The sequence below is a fragment of the Cheilinus undulatus genome, linkage group 7 (genome assembly GCF_018320785.1).
Source record: "Cheilinus undulatus linkage group 7, ASM1832078v1, whole genome shotgun sequence".
NCBI classification, from domain to species: domain Eukaryota; kingdom Metazoa; phylum Chordata; class Actinopteri; order Labriformes; family Labridae; genus Cheilinus; species Cheilinus undulatus.
In genome coordinates, this window is record NC_054871.1 from 48,005,037 (window position 1) to 48,020,611 (window position 15,575).

General features: G+C 41.1%; 1 protein-coding gene across 13 annotated transcripts in view; it reads right to left on the reverse strand.

The window, feature by feature from the left end:
• The window catches only part of fryl (furry homolog, like), a 161,686-nt gene that overhangs the window by 30,618 nt on the left and 115,493 nt on the right, over window positions 1–15,575 (reverse strand). For 9 of the 13 annotated variants that reach the window (XM_041790918.1, XM_041790915.1, XM_041790913.1 and 6 more), the window contains 22 exons: window positions 15,406–15,560; window positions 15,212–15,311; window positions 14,942–15,110; window positions 14,226–14,494; window positions 13,995–14,135; window positions 13,673–13,841; window positions 13,497–13,581; window positions 12,290–12,402; window positions 12,047–12,197; window positions 11,857–11,960; window positions 11,556–11,738; window positions 8,782–8,983; window positions 8,376–8,497; window positions 8,082–8,269; window positions 7,888–7,982; window positions 7,181–7,776; window positions 5,350–5,618; window positions 5,129–5,269; window positions 3,338–3,538; window positions 3,099–3,260; window positions 608–718; window positions 252–428 (listed from right to left, as the gene is read on the reverse strand). In XM_041790918.1, the coding sequence (XP_041646852.1) occupies window positions 252–428; window positions 608–718; window positions 3,099–3,260; window positions 3,338–3,538; window positions 5,129–5,269; window positions 5,350–5,618; window positions 7,181–7,776; window positions 7,888–7,982; window positions 8,082–8,269; window positions 8,376–8,497; window positions 8,782–8,983; window positions 11,556–11,738; window positions 11,857–11,960; window positions 12,047–12,197; window positions 12,290–12,402; window positions 13,497–13,581; window positions 13,673–13,841; window positions 13,995–14,135; window positions 14,226–14,494; window positions 14,942–15,110; window positions 15,212–15,311; window positions 15,406–15,560 (3,903 nt within the window). The remainder of the gene's footprint in view (window positions 1–251; window positions 429–607; window positions 719–3,098; window positions 3,261–3,337; window positions 3,539–5,128; window positions 5,270–5,349; window positions 5,619–7,180; window positions 7,777–7,887; window positions 7,983–8,081; window positions 8,270–8,375; window positions 8,498–8,781; window positions 8,984–11,555; window positions 11,739–11,856; window positions 11,961–12,046; window positions 12,198–12,289; window positions 12,403–13,496; window positions 13,582–13,672; window positions 13,842–13,994; window positions 14,136–14,225; window positions 14,495–14,941; window positions 15,111–15,211; window positions 15,312–15,405; window positions 15,561–15,575) is intronic. The other 4 variants (XM_041790921.1, XM_041790914.1, XM_041790910.1 and 1 more) reach the window with 1 other exon arrangement.

Sequence of the window (15,575 nt, forward strand, 5' to 3'; positions counted from 1 at the left end):
TACCTATTAGATGTTGTCTTTTGACGTTAAGGTTCTTTTTAATATACTTTTGATTCAAATAACAAAAATGGCATTGTTTTAAAACTCTGTATTAAAGTACTGAAAACTGCAACAACCTTTTGATTCCCCTGATCCCTTGTATTTGTCTCACATGTAAGGAAACTTAATTTTGACACACAAACAAACAAACAAACAGGCCTTGTTGAGGAATGTAAGTACGTGTGTGTTTCATGGTTAGAGTACGCTCTCACCTCGGCATCCTCCAACTCCACGTCTAAAAAGTCAAAGTCCTTAAAGACTCCAAACTGCTGCTCACTGCCCGTATCTTCTCCCTGCACCTCCTCCTCTCTGACCACCTCCTCCACAGTGGGAATTAGACTGGTCTGCTGGTCCGCAGAGTCCAGGTCCTCGCTGGATGAAAAGACCACCTACATGGAAACAAAGCACAGAGACTTTTTAGCTACAATGTGGTTTCACACAGCTGTTGTATATGCGTACATTTTTAAATAATAACACACAAACAAAGATTAAATCCATCAAAAGCACCCACACCAAAAGACGACACAGTAACAACATGCAGTGTATTAATCAGTGGATTTACAGAGACCTTGTCTGAGGCTTTAGAGTAGGAGAGGAGTCTTACGGATGGATTTTTGGGAATGCCAGACTCTGGGCCACATAAAGACAGCACATTCATCAGCCTCTCCCTGGTTCTTCTCTGTAACAAAAACAGAATATACCACACAATAACGTAAAGACAAAAATTTAATGATGCAGGCAGCAGCAGACAACAAATTCAAATGTTTAGCAAGGTAAAATCACTGTTTTAGTAAATGGAAGTTGATGGCTGTGAAAAGTTTGATGTGATATTTCTGTTTCAGATAAAGCATATTGCTTTAGATACTTAAAGTCGAGGTCTGTCATATAATTCAAACATACAAGTTAAGGTACTCTTAAGCTGTGGTTCTCAACTGGTGGGCCAGGACCCATCCATGACCCCCTCATTTTTGCGGGTCGTAGACATGTGCTGGGAAAAAGCTGTGGTAATGCACCTCAGTGCGGCTTGCTCTCAGCCATCAACAAAGAAGGGTACAGATTTTTTTTATGCAGCTGGTTTAGCAAAGCGGAATGAAAATAACACACGTTTTTCCTTATTTGCACATTTTTGTGCAGTGAAGTGCTGGCATATGGACACATCATACCATCAAAACTGACACAACATTTAGAAATCATACCAGCTGATCACTTCAAATAGAAGTATAGCACTGCAGTGTTACATGATGTAGAAATACACTAAATTCAATCTTCTGAGGTCAAAACTTCACCAGCTTGCTGAATAAATAATTTGAGTAGCTGAAATATTTCACAAATTCCAGTTGCCATCTCATAACTGAGGCTTTGCTGGGTCCTAATGCAAAACCAGTTAGGAACTACTCTTTTGTTTTTTCAATGATGTTTGTGTTGTGTTTTGTAGCATAATCCACAACAAATTTACAAACAGTATATTGTAGATATTTTCCTTTTATACTTTAACAAACATATTAACAAAAGAATACTTTCAACACCCACGCCACCCACCCTCTTTCCGACATAACATTAGATACTCTCTTTCAAATACTAATTTGCAAGAGAAAGAATACAAATGTCTGTACATGTATACACAACATACATATATGCCATATATAAACCATAATTTAAAGATTTAAATCCTGCCCCAACCTCTCTGGAAAATTTCACTTTATTTCTTTAGATATCTTATTCTCAGTTTCCCTCCTGTAGAAATTCTCCTAGGTCCCCATTTTTCATACATTCCTCAAATGATTTCCATATTTCCTTGTAAATCTGAAACTTATTTTTCAGGATATATGATATTCTCTCCATCAACATAGAATTTACCACACTTTTAATCCAAGTACCTAATGCAGGCGCAACAGTTTTCTTCCAGTTGATGGCTGTCATTTATTTTCCCTTTATAGAAACGTCGCTGAATTTATATTCTTTCTTCCTTAACTTGAGATTTGATGGATACAGATGAAACAATATCATTTTAGGTTCTAATGGAATATTTAAAAATAAAATGATCTTTATTTTATCTATCTCTTCCCTCCAAAGTATTTGGATTTCCACACATTCCCAAATGCAATGTATAAATGTTCCTTGAAAATCTCTGCATTTGAAACATGTGTCAGGTATATTATTGTTAAATTTATGTAAGAGAACTACTCTTTAGTTGTGAAACTCTCTTTAAAATGGCAGGCTACAGAAACCTTTTTTAATTTGGGGGTATTTTTTTGCCTTTATTGATAGAGAAGGACAGTGGATATAGTCAGTAACAGGAGCGAGAGAGTGGGGAGAGACATGCAGGAAATGGCCACAGGCCAGATTCAAACCTGGGCTGCCAGGGTACATGTGGCACACCTTAAACCTCTAGGCCATCTGCAACTCCAGGCTAAAGAAATTTGATAAATAAATTGTATCTTTACGGCTGGCCACAGACTACAGGACTTTAAACCTGATTAGAGGCCAGCTTTCTGCCCCGATGATTGTAGGGGCCTATCCAGAGTGAAACGATTTTTTGTCTGAAAAAGTGTGTGGTGTCATCATGATGATTTTACTGCCCAAAATCGCGCCATAGCCTCCCAGACCTTGAATCATAAATATAAAACATGTTTGATATTCATGATTCTAGGTCGTAATATCTCTGATGGAATACCAACAACAACCAAGGAGAGAGGACAGACTGCGTAGCGTCACCAGTTGGGTGCTATGTAGGTGTACTTTCATGGCACACAAACATAAACACAACTGTACCTGAATTATAACCAGGATTTCATCCTGATTCTTTCCCTTGTTTTTTTTGGTATAGCTGCAACATGTGCCAGGACAAGCCAGGTGTATGGATAGACATCCATGTTTGTTTTTCTTCTGAAGTCACATGATCATGTGAGATAGTCTGCAGGTCTGAGTGGGCTCACAGTCAGTCTGTCTAGTATGTCTGTGGTCTCCCACATTTTTAAAACGTTTAAGATTTGAAATCATGAAACCATGTCGAGCCAAGCTGCTCCTTTTAATGGAAAAGTCCATGCGTGAGTCAGTACCTGGGAGAGCTGAGGCCTCTTCCAGCTTACAGGAACGAGCCCATTGGAGTTGGAGCCGGATGACGTGGAGGAGGTACTCCTAGTCACAGCGATTACCTGTGGCTTTCCATTCCTGCCTGCTGCAGTACGCTGATCCCCATATTTATGCCCAATGATTGGTGTCTGTTAAGCCAAATAATACCAGTTAATAGTAAGATACAGCATAGTATTATAGTGTGGTACAACAACAAAACACAGACCTCTGAGATGTCAAAATGGAAGTCCAGAGTTTTCCCAGGCAGCTCCTTAGAGGAATTGTTAAATATGCGTGTGAAGGCAATTTCTGGAGATCCACATGAGTCAGTACTATACGAGCGCTGCACGTCGTCTGGAACAACGAGGCTGGCAGAGCGAGACACGACCAGCTTCAGAATGTTTTGGGCCTCCTTCCAATGAGGGCTCTGCATAAAAACAAGCACAGAAATAATGAATCCATTGTGAGATATGAGACTGTGTAGGTGTCTCTGGAGAATGTATGAATGTGAATGGACATATTTCACTCCAAAGGCCAAAACCTCCCCCCTACACACATCAGCAATGAACTCAGCGTCTGAATCCATTTGTGTCTGTACCACTTTATTCACTGTATGCTCCATGTTAATGTAAAGAAACATTAAGATATAACTCACAGTGCACACCAGTGAACATGCAGAGTATAATGTACGCACTATCTGAATGCTTCTACAAAAGGCAGCCCGGCACTGAGCTGATGGAGAAAAAGCCTGAGGCAGAAACGTTAACACAGCTGTGAGATGAAAGTTGGAGTGAGAAGCATTTAGTGCCCTGGGTCAGCGTGGTGAAAGGCTTCAATAAAGAGCTGAAACTGCATCAAAAAGGCCCCCAAACCTGACCCTATAATATATGTGTTTCTTTTTATTCTCTATAGTGGGGCTATTTATAGAGCAGATCATCCAAGCTGACATCAGGCTGTATGCATAAACAGCCTGTTAGCAATGAAAATATTACAACTGTGTACTTGATACTTCAAAAAAAGTGACTTTAACTATTAAGTGACTGAGTTAATTTCAAAGGATGAATATTAAACAAGTGGCCAATGCAGTACACACAAAACTGGACGAACATGGTTTAAATACTAGCCAGTAAGAATAACTTTGTTACTTTTGTGGTTCTGGAGATCAAGTGAGGAAAAAAAAGTGGCTGAATGTCCCATTTTGGATTGTTTTTCTTGTATTTTTTTTGGATGTTTGTTATAATAAGGCAGTGTTACTCAATATGTAGCTATTTTGTGATGATTTGTGGCTCTTTAAATCTTAATTTGAAATTTTTTCCCCCAGAAGACCTTAAAAAGGGAAACTTTGACCTCAGAAATTATCAATTGCAAGTCACATTAATCAGTTTGTTTCCCAAACTTATACAGTAAGCTTTAATTTTATTTTTCGTCTGTTTATTCCCATTACCTTCACAATTTTTTACCACTTCTAATCAATTTCTGCAGCTTTCAGCCCATTTTTGCAGCTTTTTTTTTGCCATTTTTATCCCATTTTTGCCACATTTTCCTGCTTTTTGCTATTTGCAATTTTTCAACTTTCTTCCACTTTTTGCCCATTTAAGCTGCTTTTTGCCAGTTAATGCCACTTTTTTGCCCATTTTTCCTGCACTATTCACTCATTTTTTTACATATTTGCCGCTTTTGAAGATTTCTGCCACCTGTAACTCATTTTTTGTCACTTCTCACCCATTTTTGCCAATTTCAGCCTTTTTCTGCCACTTTCTCTCCCCATTGTACCCATTTTTGCCACCTTCAACTTATTTTTATTGCAACTTTAACCTGTTATTGCCACTTTTAACCACTTAGATTGTGGCTCTTACAAAGTTATTTTTCAACAACTTGGCCCTTTGTTTGAGCAGGGTTGGAAAAACACTGTAGTAAAGTGTTTGTCTCACGCTGCTTTGTTCATGTAATATCTCCAAAGTTTATTGTTTAGAAATGTTAAACCAATTAAAATTGTATCTGTATAAACTAGGCTCACCTGAACATATTTCCCGATGATCTTCATGATCTCCAGGTTGAACTGTTTGACAGGAGCTGCTGAAAGGTCGATGTGACTCAGCAGGCTGTAGATGATCTGCAGCAGCGACTGCTGCATGCCGGGAAGGCCTTTCTCCAGCAACTAAGAGAGAACAAACTCAAGTCAACACTTATTCATTCTCTGTGAAACATGCAACAAACTTGCTGGAGTGTCCTGCATACCTCAGCCAGGTACGTGACCAGGTTTAAGGTGATTTCAGCAAAGGCATCGTGGAGGTAGCGACAGACCACGTTGATCCAGTTGGTGCAGTCACGGGAGTAGCTGTTTGTGCTGTACAGACTCATCATATGAGCCAGGTTTGATAGTGTGGCAGACTTCTCCTCTGCACACACTTTGGCTATCTTATCAGCCGTCTCCTTACAGAAGGGAGTCGGGCTGTCAAAGTGCTGGATGAGATGTGGTAGGAGGCACAGGATGTTCAGGGGGAAACCTGCAGGGATACAACAGAAGGACAGTAAATTTATAAAGTTACATATGGGTGGCAGTCAAAGCAATAACTTGTATTTATAAAACTGATAGCAGTGACGCAAGTTTTGAAGTGATCACCTGGTACAACAAGGAACAACTTGCCAGGATGTACCTCCTTCTATTTTAATTAAATTATCTCAAATTAAAGGAAAACACATTCTTTGGTAATACTACAGTAGTTTAAAAATGTCTGGATATTTATTTTTGGTTTGAACAGTGACAGCAAATTTAGCAGCAGTTCATCAGCTGATCATTACAAGATGTCAGACAGTTTTTGTGAATGTCTGACAACATTACAGAGAGGCACTCTTGGACATTCACCCGTTTATTACAGATTTAGATGCATTTTGTTTTACTATAAATGGCCATTTTATCACTCTACTATTGAAGTGTCTTCCCATGTGAGCATTTCCTGTGTTTTCTGCAAAGTCCACATCAGTCGGCTGCATGTGGCTATGTTGCTCTTTAAGTATGGTCTGTTTCAAAAACTCATTTTAATAGATTAGCTTTTTTACCCCCCCCCTCCCGTTTTGCTTTTGTGTGTAGGTACAAGTGCTGCAATTGAAAATTCAGTATGTTTGTTGTGTTACTCATTGGGGGTATGCTTGTTATGTTTATTTGCTTATCTGTCTGCCCCTTTTGGATTTGGTGAAGCACTTTGTAACTGTGTGTTTTGAAAAGTGCTGTATAAATAATAATATTATTATTATTATTCAGTGTTGAGTTTGTGATTCTATACTAGCTGGAGCATGGTAGCTGAGCTCTCTGCCTACAGTGATTAGTGCAGAGAGCTTTTCAGTCACTTTGCTCAGCTCCTCTTGTCACGTGTCTTTAATTGAGAAGTCTTTTCAATTAAAATCAGCATTATGCAAGGTTTCTTTACTTGACAGTGTACCACCGTTTACTTAAAATGTTGTTAGCAGACAGTCTCTTTCATGGGCTAAATGTTTCAAACATCTCCAGCATTTTATTTAAAAACGTCTAAAATGTATTTGTTTATAAGAAGAGGAAAGGGTTAAACTTTTGTTATTAGTAGGCCTCAGCAAAGTTGTAATCCTGCTGCTGCTCCTGGTCCATCCTGGTTTCATTCATCAGTGTGAGAACTCTGGCCATATGTGTCCATCCGACCGCAGAATAAGCACATAAATCTTGAGTTTTGGTCAAGAGTTGCACATTAAATGCTGAGATTACACCCCCACTGTTGAAAAGTTCAATGCATATAGTCCAAAACAAATTATCCCCTGGGATGGGGGATAATTTATCATTAGAGGGCAGGACATCAGAAGCAACAATCTGTTCTGCTAGTGACAAGTTTACAATTACACAACAACAATTACAACCCATTCTGTAGTGAGGCAAAGAAATCTACCCAAGCAGACTCAATATTTTGATTGTTACTGATATATGTAAACAACTTTATGCTTATGTTTAAAAATGCTATAATTCTTTCATTAAGCACATCAAAGTATAGTAATCATTATCAATAATTCAGTAGTAAGCACATTCTCAGTCTTGCACACGTACCTGCCACTTGTGAGGGGTCTATCAGTGTGTGTCTGGACACACTGATGAGTTTACTCAGCAGGTGGATGGTGAGCTCCTGAGTAGAAGCTGAGGTGAAGCCCTTCAGGAAGAGCTGCAGCAGGCCGGGGAAGCTGTACCACTTCAGCTTTGCCTGAACCTTCTCCAAACGGTCTCTGCTGTCTGGACGGTCCAGAGGAAGCTGACCCAGCAGCTTGTTCAGCAGCCGCAGAGCCAGCAGATACTCAAACTCGTAGTCCGACTCCAGCAAAGAGGCGGCGATCCAGAACACAGTGGCCATCAAGTTTGATGGGTCCACGGGGGGGATGGCGTCCCCTCCTGGACCCCCTCCTCCACCTAAAGATGATAAGCTCCGTGTGCGTGCCAGGTTTCCATGGCTACCACCGAGTCTGTCAGCTATATCTAGGGTGTTACTCCGTCTTCGGTCTCCTTTTCGTTCACCCATCAAACTGGCACGGAGAGAATTGCTGCGCGTGTGGACGTGATGGAACAGGCCGCCGCTGTTCAGGTTCAGCTGGCCTGTGCTCTTCCTGTTCGCAGCAAACTTTGGACCAAGCAAGTGATCACGGGTAGACGTTCTGTAAATACAATGACAAATACAATGACTTATCTATCATGCATTCAAGGGATTACATGATTTAAAGTAAGGGAGATACAGACCTAAAGAGGTGATCATTAGAAAAACTTACTGAGCTAAGGCAGTGAGGAGGTCATAGTTTTTAACTTTGTCGGCCAGCGTGTCGATGCCTGACTCCAGTGTCAGGAGGAGTTCAATCACAAAGCCCTAAAGGGAAAAAAGCAGATGTTAAAACGAAATAGAGGACTTTTAAACCAGGGGAGATAAGCATCTTTCTGGATCAACTCTGTGCCTGCTGTTCCTGACCTGAGCCTCCTCTCCGGGGTCTCCCACAGTCTCCACCAGCCGAGAGAGGATGTCAGACAGTAATGCTGGAGTCAGAGGTTGTTTAAGTGCCCTGAAAATCTGGAACGATCGACCAGCGTAGTGTCGAGAAGAGCACGACAGAGCTGTTTGTAAAGCAACTTCACTCAGCAGCGACTCCAGCTGGAAACCTGCAGGGATGCACACAAACAAGAAGTTAATATGACTAAAATAATCAATCCTAACTTAAAACACAAGCTAACTCAGTAAACTTAGACAAATTTAAAGCATGCAGACCTGATGGGGACTGTTTGAAGACGGTCACTACATGTCTGACAAACACGCTCAGCTGGTCAGCACTCTTTATGTTGGGGTTTTTAGGCGACACGTCCTCGTGGTTCCAGAGCGGGCCTCGTTTCCTATGAAGTAAAAACATTTTCATATCAGATTTTACAGCTTGTTTAAATTATACTATTACATTACATCACTGCAAACCCGCAGATCAAACCCATGCAATGTAAAAATACCCGGTCCTGTCAGACACAGCTGGAAGCATGAAAGCAAATGATTAAACAGGATGAGAAACAAGCTGTATCTATACAACTTAAACTGATGCATGTTTGACTGAGTAAATCTATCACAATTAAGGGTCAAATACGTGGACTGGCTGAGTTTTTTTCATGCTAATGTTTAGACTCCTCACCTGGAGGTGATGAACTCTATCAGAGCTTTGACCTTCTCGTCCTGCTCAGCTGTGGCGTCTACCTCACTGAGGAGTGAGGGGGAGAGGTGGGATAGAGCGGTTCCCCCCGCCCCCAGACTTATACTGGATGATGTGGAGCTGGAGCTGAGGCCGGAGTCGGTCATTGGTGATGGTTGGCAATCTGGTAACAACTCTTGCACTCCTGTAGGAATAAATAACACAAAACACTGAGCAACATGGCCTCTAACGACATACTCCTTCTTAATATCTTATTTTGATGCTGCCACCCGGTGATCTGCTTTGGAAGTATACAACCAAGCGTGTATGTATGTCTCTCTTCCTTCCCCTCTATTATAAAAAAAATCCATTCACTTAAATCTTTCATTTCATGTTTTAACCTTTATTATCAAATTGGCTCCCAGGATCCTCTTGAAGGATATTTGCTCTTTGCAAAATTTTAAAATCTTATAATAACTATTCAGACTTCGTCTGAATAGTTATTACAAGATATTATATATCTTATAATCTTATTAATTATATCTCTTGGATTTGGACAACCTAAGCAAAAAGTCTGTTTTAGTAAAAAAATCAGAACTAAAAGTATGACCTGTTTTTACAATTAATTTTGCTTAATAAACACATTTTTGTTTACATTTTGTATTAACATCCATGCTGGGAAAATGGATGCCAAGTTGACAGCATTTTAGTGTATATAATCACTTTTGCTTTAAAAATGTCTCCTGTTATGACCTCTTATCGGAAATCAGCCGACTAGGTATCTGTGCAGCAGAGCTGTTTGCAAAACAAATGAATGGACATGAACTACCAGCTGGTAAAGAGGGTAGCAGAGCAACTTTGTCCCTCATTTTTGTCAAAAGCATGTTTTTAGCCCATATGGACCTGATGCAAAAAAGACTACAACAAGAGTGTACATCTTACTACTATAATTGGCGCCGTGTCTATCTTTCTGTCTATGCCAATTTGCACACCACACCGTTTCTCCAATTGTCCTTAATACCTCTTAGAAGAATTCTTGAGTGTACTGATTCGAAACAGGTGTCATAAAAAAACTCCTAAATACATGCAGATTGTCAATAAAATCCTAAAATGTAATAATTTGGGGATCCTCCCTATGTTATGAAGTAACTGTAGAATGCTATTGCATCTTAGTGCCTACAGAGGGCACCACAGCAAAATGCAATGTGTGGCCGATTATGTGGCAGAACTAAGAATGCTGGCACAAGACTGGAACTTTTGTGATTAATTGAAGATAGGATACAGTGGCTGCTGTCATGGGACGGACTGACTTTTAATAAAACCTTCAAGTCTACACAAGCAATGGAGGCAGCAAACAGAGACGTGGTGGATTTACATGGCATGAAAGAACCTGGTAGATGGAGCAGAACGGCGGGATCCGTGAACAAGGTCAGCGACACACACCCAAAGCCCTAGTCAGACACTGGAAAAGGCTACAGATGCAGTGGAACACGCTACTTGGCCAAAGACAACAGGTCTGCCCATGAAAAAGTCACAACTATGAAAAAGTGGGGCACATAAGAGGAGCTTGCAGAAACAAAACAGGGGCTACAACATTAAGGTCTTCACAGAGAGCAATTTTCAAATGCAGTCTTTGTGGTTATGAGTACAAACGTTTGCCTTCATCTTATACTATGGTTGATATCCACATAAAAAAATCACAATGTTTAAGTACAAAAATCGAACCTGTTCTTAAAAAAGTAATTATGGACGAAAGTGTTAGTGTCAGTATGTAACTAGAAAAGCACTCAGAGAGCGCAGACCTCCGCCATTAGCCCTATCTCCCAATAGTACAGAATCCTTTAAAAAATTCCCTGGATCCAGACGGTGATCCAGATCACTCCCAAAATCTAATCAGTTCTTCCTTATGCCATTTCTGACATTTCCTGAACATTTCATCAAAATACGTCCACAACTTTTTGAGTTATGTTCCTAGCAAATGAACAAATGAACAAACAAACAAACCCTGCCGAACACATAACCTCCTTGGCAGAGGTAACTAGAATTAACAAAACATGAGCTCGATATTATTTTTGAACGCTCAAAAAATTCAGACAAATAAGAAGGATTCGATGTGCAGAGGCCTAGAGAGGGTGACAATGCACAGTATGGATGAGGTGATACTCATTCCAAGAGAAGAGCCAGTCAGAAAAGAGCTAAAAATAAATGCAAAAAATGTAACATTTGAAGTAGACACAGGCTGTGGATACACTATAATGTCAAGGACGACTATTACAAGTTATTCTGTGATGTCCAAAAACCCAAGCTTGCTCAGTGCAAGATTAAGCTCAGAATATATGGTGGCCATAAAGTGCCAGTATTAAGAACAGCTAAATTTAAAGTGGGATATGAAGGCAGCAGCAGGATTTTAGTTGTAGTGGTAGTGAACAGCTTAGGAACCAGTCTAGTCATTCTTATTCCTATGATCTAAATCCCTTTTTATATTGCTAAAATACATTATCTATTTTTATTTTTTCAGATCTAGTCAAACAGAATTATGTCAACAATAATCTTTCTCTCCAAGTTCAGGTCGGCCCTCTGCTGCCTGTATGTTTTTGCTGCTAAAATGAAGGCTGTAGATTTTACAGTTTTTATTTTGAAGGGATTTAAAACATTTATGGAAAAGGACCCTCAATCCTTTCCTGCAGGAGGTCTGTGATAAATACAGTAAAACAATGGTTCTTTAACTCTGTATAGTTCTTCTTCGCTCCTGTATCCGAGTATTGAAGAGAACTGACCTGTGAGGTTGAACTCGGGAGCTGCAGGCTTCACGGTCAGGACCCTGGGCTCATTGTAGTCTCTGTTACGCAGAAGCACCATGGCCACAGACTGGACGCTGCTGTTTGCTCCCTGGACGACGAGCAGATGAAGGAGGAGGCGTTTGCAGTGCTCATAGACTTCTGGGTGCTGGTGATCAAAACCTGGGAGAAATAAAAAAAGAGGGAAAGCAATTTGAATAAGTATGGGTTTTAATTCGATTCATCCATTTACTTGTTTGTGTAATTTTTAAGTTGTGCATTATGGAACAGGTTAATTTACCTATAAAAATTGCATGTAACAAAAGGTGCAAGTAGGCACTCCATTCGACTTTGACACCATGGTCAACAATGAGGTCTGTCAGCAGGATGACGGCAATGTTGCATCTGAAAAGAGATTTCATGTGTTTCCTTGGGCAGATGAAACAACACTAGAGAATTAAAGGAGAATAAAAAAACTATGTGTGTAGTACCTATGAAGCGGTACAGCAGGTGCATTTGTTTCTGGCAGGTAGTCCACTAGAGGAGACCAACAGCCTCCTGTAGGAGGGAAGGGTAGCGGCTCCGGCCGGTTGTGATCCATCACCTTCAAACGCCAGTTAGCATAAACTGGCATGGAGTCACCTGGAGAAAGAGGGCAGTTTAACAGAAATGTTTGAGGCAAAGAAGTCTGAATAGTTATTAGTTTTATGAAGCATTGAGCTTGCTGTTCTTACTCTTTTCTTCCTCGTAGGATCCTCCAGAGCTGCTGCTGTAACGAGACTCCAGACGGTGGTGCTGGCGGTTCAAGTTACTGTTCAGACCACTGTAGATATCCAGGTGGGTGTAACTGCAGAACAAATGTGCTTAAAGGTCACATATTATGCAAAATACACTTTTTCAGGCCTTCCTAACAAAAATATTTGCCCCTGGCCTGTCCACAATCGCCCCCAGAATAAGAAAAAACCCATTCCTTCCCCCCACACTCTTTCTCCAGCTTTCAGAAAATGTTCACTTAAACAAGCCGTTCTAAGACTTCCCCCTCATGATGTCATGTGGGAGTTGGCCCCGCCCCCAGGTTCAGTAGGCCCTCCCCGCTTGGAAGAAAGTTCCTCCCTCCTCTCAGCAGCTGAGAGGAGGATCAGGAGAGCCACATAAACTAAGCCACATCCATTTCCTGAGAGGGGTGGAGTCAGACAGCTCATTAACATTTAAAGCCACAGACACAGAAACAGCTCGTTCTGAGCAGGGCTGAAACAGAGGGTTTTTTGGACATGAAACAAACTTCTCGGACATGTTCTGGGGACCCCTGAGACCAATATAAACTCGTCTTAAAGGGGTAAAATATACGACCTTTAAGTTAAAACTGTAGTAAAGTTTTATTTTTAGTGTCGTATGACCACAAAAACAACACAACCCATCAGCGTCAGGGAATTATTAAGGGGAGTTGAGTTGATTCTACATGGCTCTCATCAAATGTTACATCTTCATGCTTAATAGCTTAAATCTCATCCATTTGATTAACATATTTTCAAGTCACTTTAACCATGTAAAGAACTCAAATTAGGTATTATTTCTGTTGATGAAGGAGCTCTTCACTAAACTGCCTTACCAGGCAAATTAAAGTTCAAGTACTACACCTTCTCACTCGGAAATGTGCTGTGAATTTTTCTGAGTAAATGTGAAGGCCTGGAATCAGACTTTACCCTTATGATGTCCTTATGTTATTATTTCCTGCATGTCTTATCCAAAGATTACCTCAACATAAAGGATCTGTGTCTCATATTGCTTTAGTGTTTAACTGACTGATTGACCACCATTTTTGAGACCCCACAATAAAGGCTCCTTTTATTCTACAAAGATTATTACGCTGTTATTGGCACTTGTATTCTTAATGCTGGACTTGCACTGCGAATTTAAAGAAAATGTTGTTGCCGCTTGTACCTGTCCTCCATGTTTGGATCTTTGAGCTTGCTGTCATGATGACCTTCGTTTCCTGGCACCATGGTATTGCTGCTGGAGGTTGTTCCTGTGAGAGGAAACATGAAACTGTAACAATCCTGGATTCAAAACACACGATTTTTCATTTGAATCATGGTCCCAGATGCTGACTGATCTACCTGAGGTGACTGAGGGGATCTTGTAACTGGAGGTGATTCGGTAATAGGGGGGGTTGTCCATGTGAGTGACCGCTGAGCTGACAGGATCTGTCAACTCCAGCTCACACATCAACTCCTCCAGCAGCTGCATAGTCTTATCTCTGCCCAGGTAAACAACAACTCGTTTCACCTGAAGACACAGAGAGCAGAGTCAGACATGTGAGGAGTAAATGCATGACAGCAGCAACATTGACACATGAAGAAAATGTCTTCACCAATTGCTACAAACTATTAAAGGTGCAAATAAAGCACAAATCAATGACTTAAGGATCATGTGACTTACATAGGGCAGGAGGCTGGGGTCACTGCTGACTCCTGACATACTGATGAGGAAGTGCAGAATGATTTTGAGGTTCTTTGGCCAGCTGTCTGCTAACGTGGTCCATACATTCTCAATCTCCGACCAAGCAAACTCATCTCCGTACTGAAACAAAATAAGGATTATTTCACTATCAGTTCTTACTCAACATTTTTAACTAAATCTAAAAATGCCAGCGTTAGTCCTCTGTCTCACCTTTGCAGTCATGAACATGAGATTGTTAAGCACCATGGTTGTTGCACGTGGTGAGCCCCAACCCTCTCCTCGGAGCCACCTTCGGCTGTTGACCATCATGATCTCCCGCTCATGTACATCCTCGTCCTCCTCGCCGCTGCCGCAGTCCTCTGGTCTACGTACAGTTGGTTTGAAGTCAACCAGCTCTATGTTGTTCATCCAGGGCAGGAGGTAGTGTAACATGACCTGACGACCACCAGGATGTGCTGTCTGGATACGCTGGCTCACCTCTGGGGCAGGGACAGAAAGAGGTGACTGTTGACTTACAGCTTACAGCACATTGTTACTGCGGTTGCATGTGAAGTAAGGATTATTTTGACCAATCAGAGGTCTGCAGACTGTTAGACTGAATCCAGCTTCAATAACATCCAGTCTTCAGGGTCAGACAGGTACGCTTGGTTAGTAGCATCAGTGTTTAGGAATAAGATGCAATTGCAATAAAGCTAAATCATATAGAAAAAGGCTAGTTTTACCAAAAATAAATGCCAAAATCATCAAGACACACTATTAGCTCTGCAGACGAGTTTGAGCTGTGTCTTTTTTGACTCATGCACAGGTTAGCCTGTATAAAAGCTACACTTTATGTGAGAAAGAACACTGCTGTCACATGCAAACAAAACAACACTTAAGAGTTAAACCATTCAACATATTTCAGCATAAAAGCAGCTATCACAAACCTGAGAAGATGGGCAGAGTCAGCTCAGGGTACGTTCTTGCAAGCTCTTCAGACAGCTGGTAGTAAGACACGGAGTAAAGGTGTGGCAGCGGTGAGGGAGGGGTCAGGATACCATCTGTTCGCAGGATCTCCAATTTGTGGGCATAACGGAAGAGCTTGGGTTCCAGGATCTACACATCACAAAGACCCAAACAATCTCAGTATGCTATTACCATGATGCTGCGGTGTTATGATTAAAATGCTTCTCTAGTTTTAAAGAATTTATTGTGACCTGTAACAGCTGCATGGCCGCTTCGTAGATATCCCTGGAAGAATCAGCCGCCTTGAACAGAATCAAGTTCAGCAGCACCACAGTGTCAAACTGGTAATCCCTGATAGAGAACAGGAAACACAGGAAGGATTAAAGTTAAAACTCTCTGACTCTAAAGGATCAAACAAACCGAAAAGTTCACGGTAAAGCTTCACCTGTTGTGAAATACATTAGCAATGGCCCTGAAGCAGCCTGCAGCCACACGGCGTGAACCAGTGTAGCAGCGGTCCACGGCCCAGAACATGAGGTTGCTCTGATCCGGATTCAGCTCCAGCAGCAGCATCACAGCCTCACAACCCAGCTGGTGAACCTGGAAGAGACCACA